Source organism: Prionailurus bengalensis, chromosome A1, assembly GCF_016509475.1.
Source record: "Prionailurus bengalensis isolate Pbe53 chromosome A1, Fcat_Pben_1.1_paternal_pri, whole genome shotgun sequence".
NCBI classification, from domain to species: domain Eukaryota; kingdom Metazoa; phylum Chordata; class Mammalia; order Carnivora; family Felidae; genus Prionailurus; species Prionailurus bengalensis.
In genome coordinates this window covers 108,948,971-108,964,814 of record NC_057343.1, presented here as the reverse complement: position 1 = coordinate 108,964,814, position 15,844 = coordinate 108,948,971, and the positions used below count along the sequence as shown (strand labels likewise).

The following is a 15,844-nucleotide window of genomic DNA, read 5'->3' as shown; positions in this document are numbered from 1 at the left end:
AATCAAACATTTCCATCTCCTTATTCAGGTGGTAACTGAAGGCAGGCCAGACAGAAACCGTTAAGATCAGGAGACTGGAGAATGAGGGGAGGGGTCAAAAGTAGGTAACTGGTAGGAAGCACTGAAAACATAGTAAGAGTGAAAAGTTAATGTGCTTAGATATAAAGTCAGATTAACATGAGTTGTTGAGTGGTAAAGTTTTCTTACTGGACCCTTCGGGGTGGAGACAATAAATTGAAGGTAACATTTCAGTTGCTTTCTTTGCCATGTGCTCAAAGCATACTTTAAGCAGAAGGTAAATGATTTCCTTACCTATGCGAGTTGCAAGTTTTAGCAAATTCCAGATCATTTTTATAGATTTGTCCTTTATGTGCTTATCTTATGAGTCCTTGCACATTTTATTCATGTGTTTTGAAAACGTGCTCAAAGTAGAAATCTTGATAAACCAACATCAGTTTCTTCAGATACTTTTATTCTTAATCATGATGTCTTAATTGTTACTATTTTATCATCTTAACCCAATTTCCTTTGAGTCTTGGGCCATGAAATGAGGACAACAGGCATCAAAACTTTTTGCAATATATACATATATACATGTATGTATATATATATATATATATATATATATATATATATATAGACACACACACACACACACATACCTATTTTAAAAGTTTGTTTTCTAGAGAGAGAGAGAGAGGGAGACATAGAATCCCAAGCAGGCTCCAACCTGTCAGCACAGATCCTGATGCGGGGCTCTAACCCACAAACCGTGAGATCATGACCTGAGCCGAAGTTGGGACACTTAACCAATTCAGCCACCCAGGTGCCCCTGAAATATTCTTCCTATTCTTCTCATTGATACTTGGCAAGATGCACCCAAACCTACCTGACCTATGCACAAGTGCAGTGGAGAGTTTCTAACTGGATGTACCGGTCAGTGTATACACATTCTTTGTCCTCAGTCAGGGTTTCTCAATGGTGGCACTCTGACATCTGGGGGCTGGATAAATGTTCGGTAGCGCCCCTCCCTGAAGATGTGACAATGTCTCCAGACACTGCCAAGTTTTTCCTGGGGAGCAAACTTGCTGTCGTGTTGGAAATATTCCAGAACTGCTTAATGTGGCAGCTCACAGCTTCCTTACTGTGTGGCTACAAATTTAAATTCTCTTTTAAAAAGCGATGGGTTGTATTTTCAATTGTGATTACTGTCATGCAAAAACAAGAATGCTAAAAAGGGGCTCTAAGAGAAATGAAAAACCAAACCAGGATGGAAAGAAAACATTTATTGAATCAAAATCAATACTTTCTTTTTAATATCTACAAGCCAACACTGAATGAACACAATGTACAAAAAAAGTATGCTTATATTATAAAAATATGTCAATTTTATCTTCTGGGAGCTGAGCAGAAGTCATTTTAAACAAAATCAAGGCAAACTTGCTCTCTATAATGAAACTGCTATAATTTAATAACAAAAGTAAAAGCTAATATATAAAGTATCTCCAAAGGCCCACTTGAAAGGCGATAATGCTGCACTGGAAATGCCAAACCCCATCACCACAGTTAACGTTCCCGGTCTGTGCTTACTGGCACCACTTCATGCCTCCACCAGGGGAAAGCAGCTCTTGTATAGAACGCAGATCACTCTTAGAATCCATGGCATCAGTTAACCCTTGTTTCAGCAAACCACTAACAATCAATCCTGTTTATTTAGACTCAATTTTAAAATGAGACATGTTGCCCAAAATTTACAATTCCACTTAGGATGTGGGGAAGCTGCACCCTTCACACTCTTATCTTTAACCCTCCCTAGAAAATCTGTGTCCAAGGTTAGTATGTTAAAACTGTACTTGTCTCCTTGAATTTATTGGCACCTTCCTTGGCATATGTTCTTGCACACAGTGTGGCTACTGCAGGTCAGTTACACGCCGAGGAGCATAGTAATGCTCCTGGAGTATTTGGTCCACACAGAAGATGTTAATTAGAAAAAGAGTAACATCAAATCATGAATTCAGGAAAAAGGAGCATGGCTCCCTGTACTGTGATTCCACGAGTTATAAGTATAAAAGTTATACGAATTTTAAAAGTCAAAATAGACTAAAGAGCATCAGTACTGACAAGGCCAAGGTCAGCAAATTCCAGAATGCAGTATCCACAGAGTAAATTAAACTAACTGCCTATTTTTACTACTAAGCATAGATGTTTTTCTTCACAGATTCTCTCTCCGTGTGGGGTTGACACCTAAGAAGACTCAAAAGTGCAGAAACACAAGCACCGAGTTACCTAGCACCCCCACTGCACTGGGTAACTTAAATTCAAAAGCACTGGTGGAGAAATGCTTGCCTGCTTTGCCTATATAAACCCATTATTTATCCAGTTACCTAATTTCTTGGCTCTCTACATTTTCAATTAAGCCCCACCTGCTGCATAAAATGCTAACCCTACAAAGTGTAGTCAGAACTGAATTAGACACTGGATTTAAACATTTTAATAAGACTACAAAACCACTAACTGTCTTAACACTACACCCTCAGGGGAAGGAAAAGTACTTACAGAATTATCTGAAATATACATAATTTGTGAAGAACAAACATTTTGGAGCCTGAGCAAAGGTTTCTCACGAATCACCAGCCAGACTGTTTTCATGAGCAACGATTCAGTCAAGTCACTAAATTGCTCTTGGTAACTTCCACTACCCTGAAAGAAGTGTGAATATGGAAAGGCCAAGGACTCTAGAGTGTGAAGTTAGGAGTACCGGCCAGGACTTGAACAAACTGTTAGTGGAAACAACTGGATCCCATAAAACTAAAATAAAAACAAGTAAAAACAGAATGAGTACACAATGAGACTGGATGAGGGCATCACCCCAACACGCTGATACACAACCATACCTGTTTACAATCCCAGGTCCTTGCTCTCAAAATAAATATATTGAACATTTACAACCAAATGAATGCCTTATGAATGCCAGATTTTAACTTTAAAAGAAGCTACAGTTAGGCCTCTTTGTGTGAAACTGACGAGACTTGGTGCCACAGCTAACCTTTCTCTAATAGCAGCAGTTACCCTCAGCCCACAGCAGCAAAGAAATACTCCTTTCTGGCATCCCATGGGCTCCCATATGAAGCAACTTCATAAAGCATGCAGATATCTATTCTGCTCAAGTTTCAAATGAATAAAAATGATCATTGTGCTTATGGATGTCATACCTTCCAAAATATACATAAATGGTGACAAATTAACAAATAATAGCAGGTCCTACCTTACCAACAAACTCATAAGGCAAAGGGTTGGAGATGGAAGAGAAATGTTTCAAATGGCAAAAAAAAAAAAAAAAAAAAGCAAAACAGTGCTAGCATTCACAAAAAAGATCATGCTAAGATCAGATCCATATTGGTAAAAATTAAGCCACAATCCAAAGTCTGTGAGTCCAAAGGCATGCATGCCAGCTGAAGGAAATGCAGGGTTCATCTGACAACAGCTTCTTCAGAGCAGAACAAGAACATCTCACTGGAGAAATCACAACAGGGTGAACAAGATGCCATCACACTTCTTTTTGTATTTGAAAAGGAATCACAACAACAACAAAATTAAAGAAGAGTGAAAAGAGAAAACACAAATTCACAATGACCTATAAAACCAAAAGAAAAATCCAAATTATTTTTACACTTTAAGGATTCATCCTTTACAAATTAAACTAGACAACTCTTTCAAAGTTTATCATGAAAAATATATTAATAACGCTGTGTAAAATATAAAGGTACTTCATGATATACGGCATTCCCCACAGTATCAATACTCAAATCAGTAATTTCACTTTTGTTTAAGGGACACAATCTGTCAAAGCCTCCTTCCCAACTGGATGTCTTAAAGCATTTGAGAAGAACAACCTAAAACTAATACTCAAAGTAAAGTGCCTACAACGATCACTAGAAACACTCAACGGAGTAATAGATGTTTGCCCTTTTTCAGTAATTCACCATTTCTAAAGAGAACAAAGTATGTATCTTTTAACTCCAAGCCCTCACAAGCTATGCTGTTGGCGTGTGGGAGCTGGGTACTCACTGGAGAAGGGACGCGGGGCTATCCAGCCTTCGTGTCCACAAGCTGCATCTGTGCACTGGCGGCCATGCCACCCCCATAGCCCCCCTTGGACTGCATCTGGTTCTGGATGGAGCTAACCTAGAACAAGACAGAAACAGAACCAAGTCAGCAACTAGGGACAATGCAGCAGATGCTGGTCTCAACATTCCAGGTGAGCAGTTGTGGAAAGCATACTTTTTATAGAAAAAAATTCCATTTTTATAGACTTAAATTTTTATTTTAATATTTTGTTTATTTTTGAGAGAGATCGCGAGCAGGGGAGGGACAGAGAGAGAGGAAGACACAGAATCTGAAGCAGGCTCCATGCTCTGAGCTGTCAGCACAGAGCCCAATGCTAGGCTTGAACTCAAAACCAGTGAGATCATGACCTGAGTCAAAGTTGGACGCTCAACCAACTGAGCCACCCAGGCGCCCCTAGACTTAAATTTGTCTGATTGCCCTGAGGCAAGTTGAGGAGGCTAGAAAACCACTTGCTGGGCCGTCTCTTTCTCTCCCCATTTACCAGTGACAAAATCCCTGTTCTGTAATTCACAATGTACTTGGTAACACTTCAAAAACAGTCTAAAGTATACAGATCAACTCAAAGTATACAGACACCTCACGTATGGAACCACGTCCATTAGAGACAAAAATAATTATGAATGAAATTGGACCAAAGATCAATTTTTAAAGTTCCATGTGATAGAATTTACATACTTGATAGTGTTAAAGTTAGGCATCCAAAGACTTGGATGGTAGTCCAAATGTATTCATTAATATGGTTAACTCTGGGTGAAGTATTTATTCTCTCTAAAGGTAAGTCTTCCTATCTGTAAAAGAGTCAACATGATAATCTGTCCTAACCACCCAAAAGGGCTATTTTCTGATGTATGAGATACATAAATGGTGCGGTATTTTCTCTCTTACTGGGCTAAAACAAAGGTGCATAAACTTACTGGCAAGTTGTGAAGTACCCTAAGTGTATCATCCATTATTCCAATCTTACTTCATACCCCACTGGAAGCAGTGAATGAGAGAATCAGGCTAGAATGCTAGAAAAAAGAGAGGTAAAAAAGTTTCAGAGGTGTTGACCTAACTGAAGAGTCACAGAGCCCTGGCAATCAGCTCAGCCAGCCAGTTGACACTTCCATGGTTCCCCAGGGAGGGGACACGACAGACAACATCCATTATTAATCTACTTATCAAATACTTAGTAAGCACTTAATAGAAAACATGACTTGTGTGGTGTTTTCACTGGTGATGCTGAGTCAGTAAGTTTAAAGAAAATAGTAAAGACTTGCCTATTTTCTGAGCAAGGCAGTTTTAAATATATTCTAACAGAAAAGCAAAATATAAAACGCATAGCTTATTTAGAATCCAAAAGGGTTTAAGTAAGAAAATGTAACTGGCTCTCAAATGGGTAATTTTTACCCATCTACTGAAAATTTTACTCACATTGAACATCTTATTCTAGTGGTATCACATGTTTTATCTGTTTTCACATTTAAAATGACTACTTTATTAAAAAAAAAAAAAAACCCTGAAATCTATAGGCCAATTTATTTTCAATAAACATCCCCGTCTGAGAAGGCCATAGTACTGTCCATATGCTACAGTTAAAATTCATTTTCTGCTCCTTTTTTGTGGTACAAAGTTGATTTTACCTACCAAATAATTTCCCACCTAACATGTTACTTTTTTTCTATATATTTTAGGGCCTATTTATAAAAAAAAAAAAAAAATACAATCTTTGTATTTTTACATAGTGGATTCATAACGTCATGCTAATTCTAACCAAGAAAAGAAACTGGTTTTCCTCTAAAACTCAATTGTTCAATTTCAAACCCCAGGATTTAAGTTTTCTAATGTATTATTTTGACTGTGTCTGTATTTTAACACAGTAAGTCTACATTATTAAAACAGTCATGGAATCCTTTTCTAGCAAAAATTTAGTATAAAAGGTTATCTTGGGAAGAACAGTTTATTTAGGAGAAAACAAATTCTAAGTCATCTGACCATTCAATAATTCCGTATTGCACAGCTGTTTCATGTGCATCAAGCCATGTACCTAACACATGCTGCTCAGTCTAGGACAAACTAACAAGGCAAACTATTTCTTTGGATAAACAACATTTATGCTTTTGTCTCACTTACACTATTACTGTGCGTAAGAGCAAAATTCTCTCACCATATCAGGCTCAGACAAGTTTTACCTATCAATGAGACTTTCAGGAAACTCAGCAATGGCATGATATTCAACCTGACAGCACTGACTAAAAAACCAAGCCCATGCCCAATAGGAGTCAGAAGCTGTTTGTCACTGTACAAACAAAAAACTAATGTCGGCAGTAAGTACAAAAAGCCTTTGGGAGACATATTTGGTTCTAATGCGCTATGACACTTTTTAAAAAATCCCATCCCTTAGCAGAGAAAGCTGCCTGGAGACAGCCAAGGGCCTGCCTTGATCCAGCTCCTTCAGATGAAGCAGAAGTAGACGCCCCTTCAAGAGTCCTTCCTGAAGTTCTACCTAAATCAACGGCAACAATAGTCACCAACATCAATGACAGGCTCCTTGTAGAGACAAAATGATGAATAGGAATCTTAAAGGAAATTGTGAAATGTACATAAACAAGATTTAAAAAGTTAAATACCATGAACTAAAAATTTAATTCATTTTAAATTAAAATGAATTTTAAAAACCTGAACTGGGGAAGACATTTATTAAGAAATTAAAATTTGGGGCGCCTGGGTGGCTCAGTCAGTTAAGCATCTGACTTCAGCGAGTCTGAGCCCGGCCATCATGCTCTGTGCTGACCGTGCGGAGCCTGCATTGGATCCTCTGTTGCCCTCTCTCTCTGACTCTCCCCTGCTTGCATTGTGTCTCTAAAAAATAATAAACATTAAAAAAAAAATTCATCAAAATTTGAAGCCATTCAATCTATTTATATGTATTAAAATAACCCTCTAAAGAAAAATCCTAGGTTCCCATTTGGTTATTTCATGCTGATCCAGGAAACAAAGCTACTGAATTTGTATTTTGATAGCAACCTGACACCTCTTACAACTCCACAAAAGCAGTTGAGCAAAACAAAGTACTTTTCCTACAGATTTAAAACAAACAAGCTGTTTCCTTTCCAGGAAGCTACAAATGTTATTCCTTTGCTTACCTAGTAACTGATGTGACAAACTTGTTTGCTGTATCCAGGATAACCATCTACCTATTTTAAAAGTCTCTACTCTCTTGTAAAGTCTTTTGTTAATTCTGCCAAGTAAGCAGACAACGGGCAATTCTCTATCTATAAAAGTCTTACTAATTTTCTGGTTCTAAACACTTCAGAGACCATTTAGGTATATTAGTTTACTTTAGATTTTGGGCAAAGAGGCTCCTGATACTTAGTGGCTTATTACTTCAGGGCAATAATGAGCCAGAGCCCTGACAAACCCTCATTTGGTGCTGCTTCTATTCTAGTGCACTGTTTTCCTCTTGGATGAAAATTAAGGAATATACAAGTTCAAGTGAATAAATCTAAAGTCTATTCTGAAATACACTGAAATCTCTATAAGAGCAAATATGCACAAATTTTAATCCTCTTCTTAGTATCCAAGTTATTTACATTTCAGTGATGAATAAATCACATTCTAGTATCAAGTAAAGGCTAATATTTTATAAGGTAAAAGTGATAAACAGGTCTGCAAAAGGCAACTAAGTAAATTTAAGAGAACAGAAAGATTAATGTTACTAAAAGGCTGGTGTTCAAGTCCTTTAAAGTATTTTTTTCAGGAGAAAGGCAGAAACAAATGCATAGTTTGGCAAGTTAGGGAAGAGATTAAATTTTCACTTCTTATTTTCTTCTCTATATACTCAGGTTATGTATTTATATTCAGTGCCAACACATTCAATGAGCATTGTATCACCATTAAGAATGTATGTGCCTGTCATACAGATGACACAGGTCTATGCCCCAAGACCCCATCTGTATCTTCCATCAAAACACTTACGGAATTCATTCCACTGAACAGGTCTCCTGATCCTACATGAGCTGTGTGCACAAAATTTGTTGGCTCTCCAATCATACTTCGGTCAATCCGCCGGCGCCTTTTCTACAATATAGGGAATAATGTATTGAGAGATGATTTTATTAGCAACAAACTTACTCTGATCGATTTATATACTACAGATGAATGATTTTAATAACATAATAAAATTTGCCCAAGACACCAGGATCCCGAAATCTTGGACTACCACAATTACCTCATATGATGAAATCCCAAGAGAGATACATGTGCACGTGTGCACACACACACACGACCCGTAAAGCAAAACAACATATTATTATTCAGAATTTAAAATAGATTTTTTGGCATAGCTTTAGCCACTGGCTTGTTTGCACAATAACCATTTAGGTTTCATTGTTTAAAAAAATAAGACAAATGTAAAATTATCATCAGTCGCCACTATTGTTAGCAAAGAACACAGTGTGATTTGAGTACAACACTCTGATTTTTAACATCACTTTCTAGCTTTCATGGTTAACTGACGTTATTTTGATGGTTATTATTACTTAGATTACACCCAAAAACTCTTCCACACTGAAATAAATCAGCTGCTCCGTCTGGAGGAGATCTGGTCCTAGCCTGTTCACTCTTTTCGGGTCTGCACTGACTGGGAATGAAAGCCTATCCAAACTTATACTAGGCTGTGCCTTAATAAGTCCTAATTTCTGACAACCACCTCTGACAGGGTACAGAATCCTATTTCCCAGTAACTTGTGCTACCAGCTACAATCCTTCCTTCACCAATATGCCCATTCATCCATTGAGAGGTATTTCCAGGGTAACTGTTTTACTGATCGTGAGATCATGAGAATCAGATCGTTCCAGAGACCAAGGTTATCTTAAATCAGTCCCAAGTTTTCCATGAACCCCTTATATAACTGGGATCTAATATATTCTAGAAATTGGAGTGTATCTACATCTACTGAAAGGTTGCTAGAATCCTGATAAATCCTAAAAACAAGACAGACTCAAGCAACAGCCCCTCATGATTAAAAATTTATTTTCTACAAAGCCACACAAATGGAGGGTTCATGCATTAATTTTAGGAGCCACCAAAGATTGTTTTTACTGTCCTCTAGTTGTTACTGCTACTGTTTAGAATCCCAAAAGCAGCTTAAGCTTTTCCCTGGAAATACTTATGTTCATCCTCACAGTTCAACAGTGACACTGGACTGCCTCCAAGTTCATTGGTTTTTTCCATCCAGGGTTCTATATGGCAGGTGGTGGTCCTTGTCTATCTGAACATAAGTTTTACTGTCTCTTGGGAAAGTTTTCTTCTATTATGTTTTTTAATGCACCTTGTGTTCCTTTTTGTAATTTCTGTAGTTCCTGTTATGTGCACAGTGGATTGTGTATATTTTCATCCATTATTTTTATTTCTCTTTATAGTTTTACTGTACTGGAAAGTAACTTTACTCGATTCTCTTTGGGAATCCACTAATTTTTTCCTATAGGCCAAGACAGTAAGTAAGCCATTCAGTCTGTCATAGCTTCAATTCCACTCTGGTCCTTTCGGCACAAAAGCAGCTACAGACAATGCATAAACATATTAAGTGGAGCTGTGTTCCAGTGAGCATTTATTTAAACAAACAAGTACCAGGCCCAATTTGGACCATAAGCAGTAGTTGGATGATCCCAGTTCTAGACCTTTTTTTTTAGTAGATATGTATTATTTCTCATTTATGGTTATCTTTTCAGAAGCTTTGTTATGAGAGGACATCACTGCAATATTTTCTAATCTGAGAATTTGTATTATAGGTTTTCATTTTTCCCTCTCAAAATGTTTGACTGTATGGATTATAGTCTGTAAAACTTGGAGCAAAACATTCTCATTCGTGTACTTAAAGCTCCATTTAGTTACTTCAAGTCCTTTTTTGAAGGGTTGATAAATTCAATCATTCTTTTGGGGCCCTGCTTCCTAGGATTACAGAAAATTTTCATGTTATCAGAAAACCAAGGGAAGGTATCACATTCTTCAATTTTCTGTCAGCACAAAGGCAGAGATTTCCTGCTTTTTATTCTATGTTCCTACTTCAGGTGTCCTAAAGGAGCCTCAGACTGCCGACCCCTCCATCAGACTTGACACCCACAGCATCTTTTCACCAGGGAGCCATGTATCAGCAATGCACCATCCTTCCCACTCTGTTTTCCATCTCTTCCCCAGACTCCTAGTTTATCTATTTCTATCATCCCATTTAACGTACTTCCCTTCACACTATTCTCATCTGGGATAACATAGCATAAATGAGCCTTAGGAAGTGATGCTATCTTCTCTTTTCTAGGATTCATGTAGGGAAAGAAGAAGCTAATGATAGTCTTGCAGCTTTTTTCATCTTGGCTACCCTGTTACATTCCAGTGAATTTGGGTGAGAAAGTTGTTTGTCCAGGCACAACCAAATAATTTATGTTTGCCAGCAGAAGACAAGAATTTTCTCAGTACCCAGGCAAGACAAATTGTTGGGGCTTCTTCCCCAGTAAACCCCTTGACTGATAGAAAAGACTTCTAGCTTCCTGGCACCCTCCACAAAGCAGGAAAGGGTGGATGGCTCCAGGTGAAGAAAAAGGATAGCAGTTAAGTTCCATGGGATAATGGCATTTGCAGACCTGCAGACTTTTCCTCCTAAGGGCTTGTGCAACCAGCTTGCAGGTGCAACAGCTCATGATAGCTGAGGGTGCCACTCAGCTCAGCCAGAGGGCCCTCTTAGGCAGACAAGTGACAGGCATATTTCAGAAAGAAAGATCTACTTCAGGCCACTGGCAGTCTTGACCACACAGGAGCAACTTCTCAAGCTCAATCTTCATCATTGCCCCTGGAAGTTATGTTTGTCTTAGCACAAGGCTACACTTGGCCCATAGCTTCACATGAAGTGATTCATTCTAACAAATGGATTACTGCAGGAAGATGTTGGGAGAAGAGTCAGCACTCAGGCCATCACCCAACCCTTTCCAGAAAGGTCTCCTGAAAGGAATTAACAAATGGATCAGCTTGTGAATCAAATTCTAAGACTAAAACATTCTGAATTTTGAGGGAGGATGTTCAACAGAGACTATTCTCTTAATGAAAAGCAAAGAACAAATAACTAATTTGTAAATCTGAGAACAGTGAGTACTGAGTTCAGAGTCTGGCTTTCCCTTACATACTGGAATGTTTCTTCATGCCGTGTAATCCGATACTGATTTAAGGGACAGACGTTGAAGCTTTCAGTCCTTCCTTCCCTGATGACATGACAAGCTGGTTTTAAAAGCCACTCTGTGATATCTGCAGCTGGCAGGGAGGCTGGAGGTGCCAAAGGAGAAGTTACTGCAGTAATGTTGGTGGAAAGAGAGGACTTGGATTTAGCTGACAGCAGGTGAAGGGGAAAGAACTGGCTGGATTTAAAAGGTATTTAGGGGGCAAGATCAACAGCATTTGGTTGCTAACTGGATTTGAGAAGGGAGAGCCAGAAGTTAAGAATATCTGAGAACAATGTGCACAATTCACAGGGTCAGAGAATACTGGAAGAGGGCCAGACTTTAGGAAGAACATGAAAGAGTTTAACACACACTGAATTTGAGTTATCTGTGAGACATGCAAGTGAAGTTACCAAGAGGGCAAGTTGGATACACAGATATAGGATTCTGAAAGAGGCTAAACTAGAGATAAGAAATTAAGTCTCACCACTCAGCACAATAAATTTTTTTAAAATTTACTTTTGAGACAGAGAGCCATCAGGGAAGGAGCAGACAGAGAGGGAGACACAGAATCCGAAGGAGGCTCCAGGCTCTGAGCTGTCAGCACAGAGCCCGACATGGGGCTCGAACCCACAAACCATGAGATCATGACCTGAGCCAAAGTTGGACGCTTACCTGACTGAGCCACCAAGGCACCCCTCACCAGCAGAATAAAGGTGTACAAGTTAAGGGGACTTCTGAGGAAGACAAGTGCACAGAGGAATCCTAAAGTTGGGCAGAGAAAAAAAAAATCCCTCAAAGGACACTACAAAGAAAATGCCTGAAAAGGAGGAGGAAAATCAGGTGCATCCTCTTCTAGGTGTCATGGAGTGATGAGGCAAACAGTGGAAAGCTGGGGAGAGGTCAGGTCAAGGCTGGAATATGTCTGCATATTCAGATTCAGCAACATGCAGTGAGCACCTTCATGAGGGCTAAGAATGGAAGACCACTGAGGGGGCAGAAAAGTGTGTAGGAGTCAGGAAACAGAGCAGTCAGACACAAACAACTGGACAAGCCTAGGACAGGGACAAGAGGGCAGGCTGCAGCCGAAGGAAAAAAGCCGTTTTTCCATTTAAGATGAGAAAGACTGGATTTATGCTTAATTTCTGATAAGATGCAGTAAAAGAGACTGAAGTAGAGAAAAATAATGATCAAGGTGGTAGGTTCCAGAGAAGGAAGGAAGGATAGATGCACACACAGACTGCAATGTTCTTTGGATCTGTGTTCTAACATTATCAATAAATCGAAAACCTAGATTCCAAATATAATTTATTATTTCAAAATACAAAAATGTATTACTTTTTAGTCACTGTGGACATTTAAGGAGTAGGACACCTCTGTGGTAAGACAGAGACAAGATTTAACTCATGGGTAAACAAGGGGAACTCCACAGTTGGGCCTCTGCAAAGAAAAACAGGAAATGGTGCACTCACTCTGATACGTATTAACTGCTGTCAGTAGCAGAGTCATCGTTTTTCCTGGAAACGTACTCTATTCTTTATAGGGAACTCTATTAAGAGTGTCAACCTTTTGAATAATTGTTGCTATCCTTGAAATACTGTTATTCTGCATAAGGTCAAGGAAGGAGACAAGGAAAAATATCTCTTCACATTTACTGAATGTTACTGATGCCTCCTTAAAGCAGTTTAATCTTAGACACACATATTGAAATTTTTTTTGAAGATTTTTAACCTCTACACCCAATGTGGGGCTCGATCTCAATGACCTGGGAATCAAGAGTCACGTGCTCTACTGACAGAAACAGCCAGGTGCCACATACTGAAATAGTGTGGGATGAACTTGCTTTAAGTTTTCCAGCTGAGGCGAGAGGGTCACAGGTGACACAGGATGGGGCCCCCATCCACAGCTAGTGAAGCTGGGTGCTACATACCTGGGTGAGGCGGTTCTCTTCCCTGTTTCTGTGTACATGTGGTAATTTTCCTCATCAGTTTTTTTAAAGTAAGTTTTTAAAGATTTGTTATTTTAGTGAATTTTCTCCTACCTTTACAACTTAACACAAAAACCTAAGTCTTGTTTACTAGTAAAAACTATGTGACACAACAATGAATAATAAACAATTCCTTTTCTGATTTCCACCAGAACTTTTGTCCTCCTCCTTTCTGATACTTTACTTTTTTTTTTTAAAGTTTATTATTTTTGACAGAGAGACAGAGAGAGCGTGCGCACGTGCCCGCGCGCGCACACATGAGTGGGGGAGGGGCAGAGAGGGAGACACAGAATCTGAAGCAGGCTCCAGGCTCGGAGCTGTCAGCCCAGAACCTGACTCAGAACTTGAACCCACGAACCGCGAGATCATGACTTGAGCCGAGGTTGGACGCTCAACGGACTGAGCCACCCAGGCGCCCCATGATACTTTACAATTCTAAAATCATACCCTACCTACTTCCTGTCTTCCTCCCCAAAACTACCGGCAGAGATTTTAGGTCCTTGAAAACTACACTGCAGAGCTCCCATGTGACACTGGAGCTGGCTACATTGTCACCTTAGGGTGTGTGTGCTATTCGCATCCATCATTCATGCACTCCCATCACATGTTCCTTCTCTGAAAATAAAATTATAGCTGAAAACCAAAAATGGCTTACACAGTAAGGCCCAGGGGCAAGGTGTTCAGTGTACTCAGGGCTTCCACAAAATTTCTCTACACTTTTCTCAGCTGTGCCCTCCTGTCAGCTTCATTGTCAGGCTGGTAGCCAACAGAGCTGCAGCAAGTCTAAGGCCTTCTGTCCGTGTTTACTGACATACAGAATAGCGCTTTATTAAAAACAAGACAAATTCCCCCCTGAGGTTTCCACAAAACTTCCTCTGGCATCTGAATTCTCTGCCCTGTCCTGAACCAACCCCTCTCATCCACAGAATGCCTTCCTTGAGCCAAACTCAAACCCAGTCGCTGCAGAGGGACAGCAGTTCCCTATGAGCAGCACAGACCTAATCAGGAATCACCAGGAGCAGGGGGGGGTCTGCCACTCAAACGATGGCTCCTATACGACAGACGAGGGGGAGAATGGATGCTGTGGTTGTAACAATAATATCCCGTTAGGAAACTGTTAGTGAAATTACCAGTCAGATATTTCAAAAACCTAGAACATACAAAGTAGAGAAAGGATTACTCTGAGATTCTTCTTCCAACAGATCCCTCTTCTCTGGTTCCTCACTCATCCACTACCTTACATCTCTGTGGGTTTTTTTTTGATCTTGTGTAAGCTGGCACCTTTGGTGTCTTTTCTTCCCTCTCGCACATCTTTACCTTATCAAGTCTATGCCGATAACTAGTGAGTCTATTTTCTACTTTCTGGGCTTGAGACTATACATTCAACTGCTTACTGATGAGGCCAGAGGACACTCAAGCTTCTGCACTTAACGCACAACTTTCTTTGCATAGCCCATTCCTCCTCTTCAGTCCATGTTTGGTCAACAACATTTCTGCCAGTATTTCCAGCCAGGTTTGAGGGCTGTCCCTCACCACTCCTTCTCCCTCATATGATCACATCCAATTAGCAAACTATCCTGGGGAGTCTGCCGCTTTCCTCCCTCCATCCCCACATTACTGCCACGACCTTATTTCGGGCCCTTGAGCCTCTCACCTACGTCAATGCAGGAGTCAGGAGTCCCTCACTTATCTGGTTCCAGTTTTACAGTGTTCTTTTCCCCTTCCAATACACCTCACCCTGAATCTAGGTGTACCTTTCCAAAGTACAAAACTGATTGTGTTACTCATTTCAAATCCCTCAAAGGCTTCCCAAATTTTCAGGATAAATAAAAAACTCCACAGGCTATGGAAATCCTATTTTTCTCTCTATCCTCATCTTCAACTACATTCTTCCATGCATTCTAAGCTTTCATCTGCTATTTCAAGTTCCCTAAGTATACTATGCTCTTCCACAACTCTGCATGGAAGAATCTTTCCTCCTGTTCCTTCAGTTCACTAACTCAGGCCTGACTCCTTTACTCCCTGGGGTTACTCCCACTCAGGACTCCCTGACTGCCTTGTATTCACCTACTAAAGCAAAATTTACATCTCGCACCAAATTTAAACTGTCCCCTGGACAGGAGATGTGCTCCTATATAGGCAGGCATATAAAATGTGAATCCACAAGGGCCAGGGCTATATATAACACACAGCAATTTATCAACAAACTTTTTATGAATAAATTTATGAATAGTATGACATTCATGTTTTCAACACACCTTTTTTAAACACATTTCTACAGCAATATAAATACTCCCCCCCCCACAAATATTGCACTCTCATATTTCTTGAATATTAACCAAGTATAGCTTCTAGAGAAATAGTGATTACTTAATCACTTAAATAGAACTTCCTTCAGGACTACCATCTGGGCAGTTTAGTGTGCAAACACATGCCATTGAGGAACAATTCGTGGCCAAGCCCCACAGGGCAACAGGAGGCATAAGCTAAGAGCACAGGTAGGTACTTCTAGAAATGGGCACACAGTGAATAGAAAATGAAAGC

General features: G+C 39.6%; 1 protein-coding gene across 3 annotated transcripts in view; it reads right to left on the bottom strand.

Moving 5' to 3' along the window:
• Window positions 1-1,271: 1,271 nt before the first annotated feature.
• Window positions 1,272-15,844, bottom strand: part of CDC42SE2 (CDC42 small effector 2) — a 120,895-nt gene continuing 106,322 nt past the window's right edge. For 2 of the 3 annotated variants that reach the window (XM_043587014.1, XM_043587033.1), the window contains 3 exons: window positions 8,086-8,187; window positions 4,069-4,185; window positions 1,272-3,634 (listed from right to left, as the gene is read on the bottom strand). In XM_043587014.1, the coding sequence (XP_043442949.1) occupies window positions 4,087-4,185; window positions 8,086-8,187 (201 nt within the window). In that variant the 3' untranslated portion in view covers window positions 1,272-3,634; window positions 4,069-4,086. The remainder of the gene's footprint in view (window positions 3,635-4,068; window positions 4,186-8,085; window positions 8,188-15,844) is intronic. The other variant, XM_043587022.1, reaches the window with a different exon arrangement.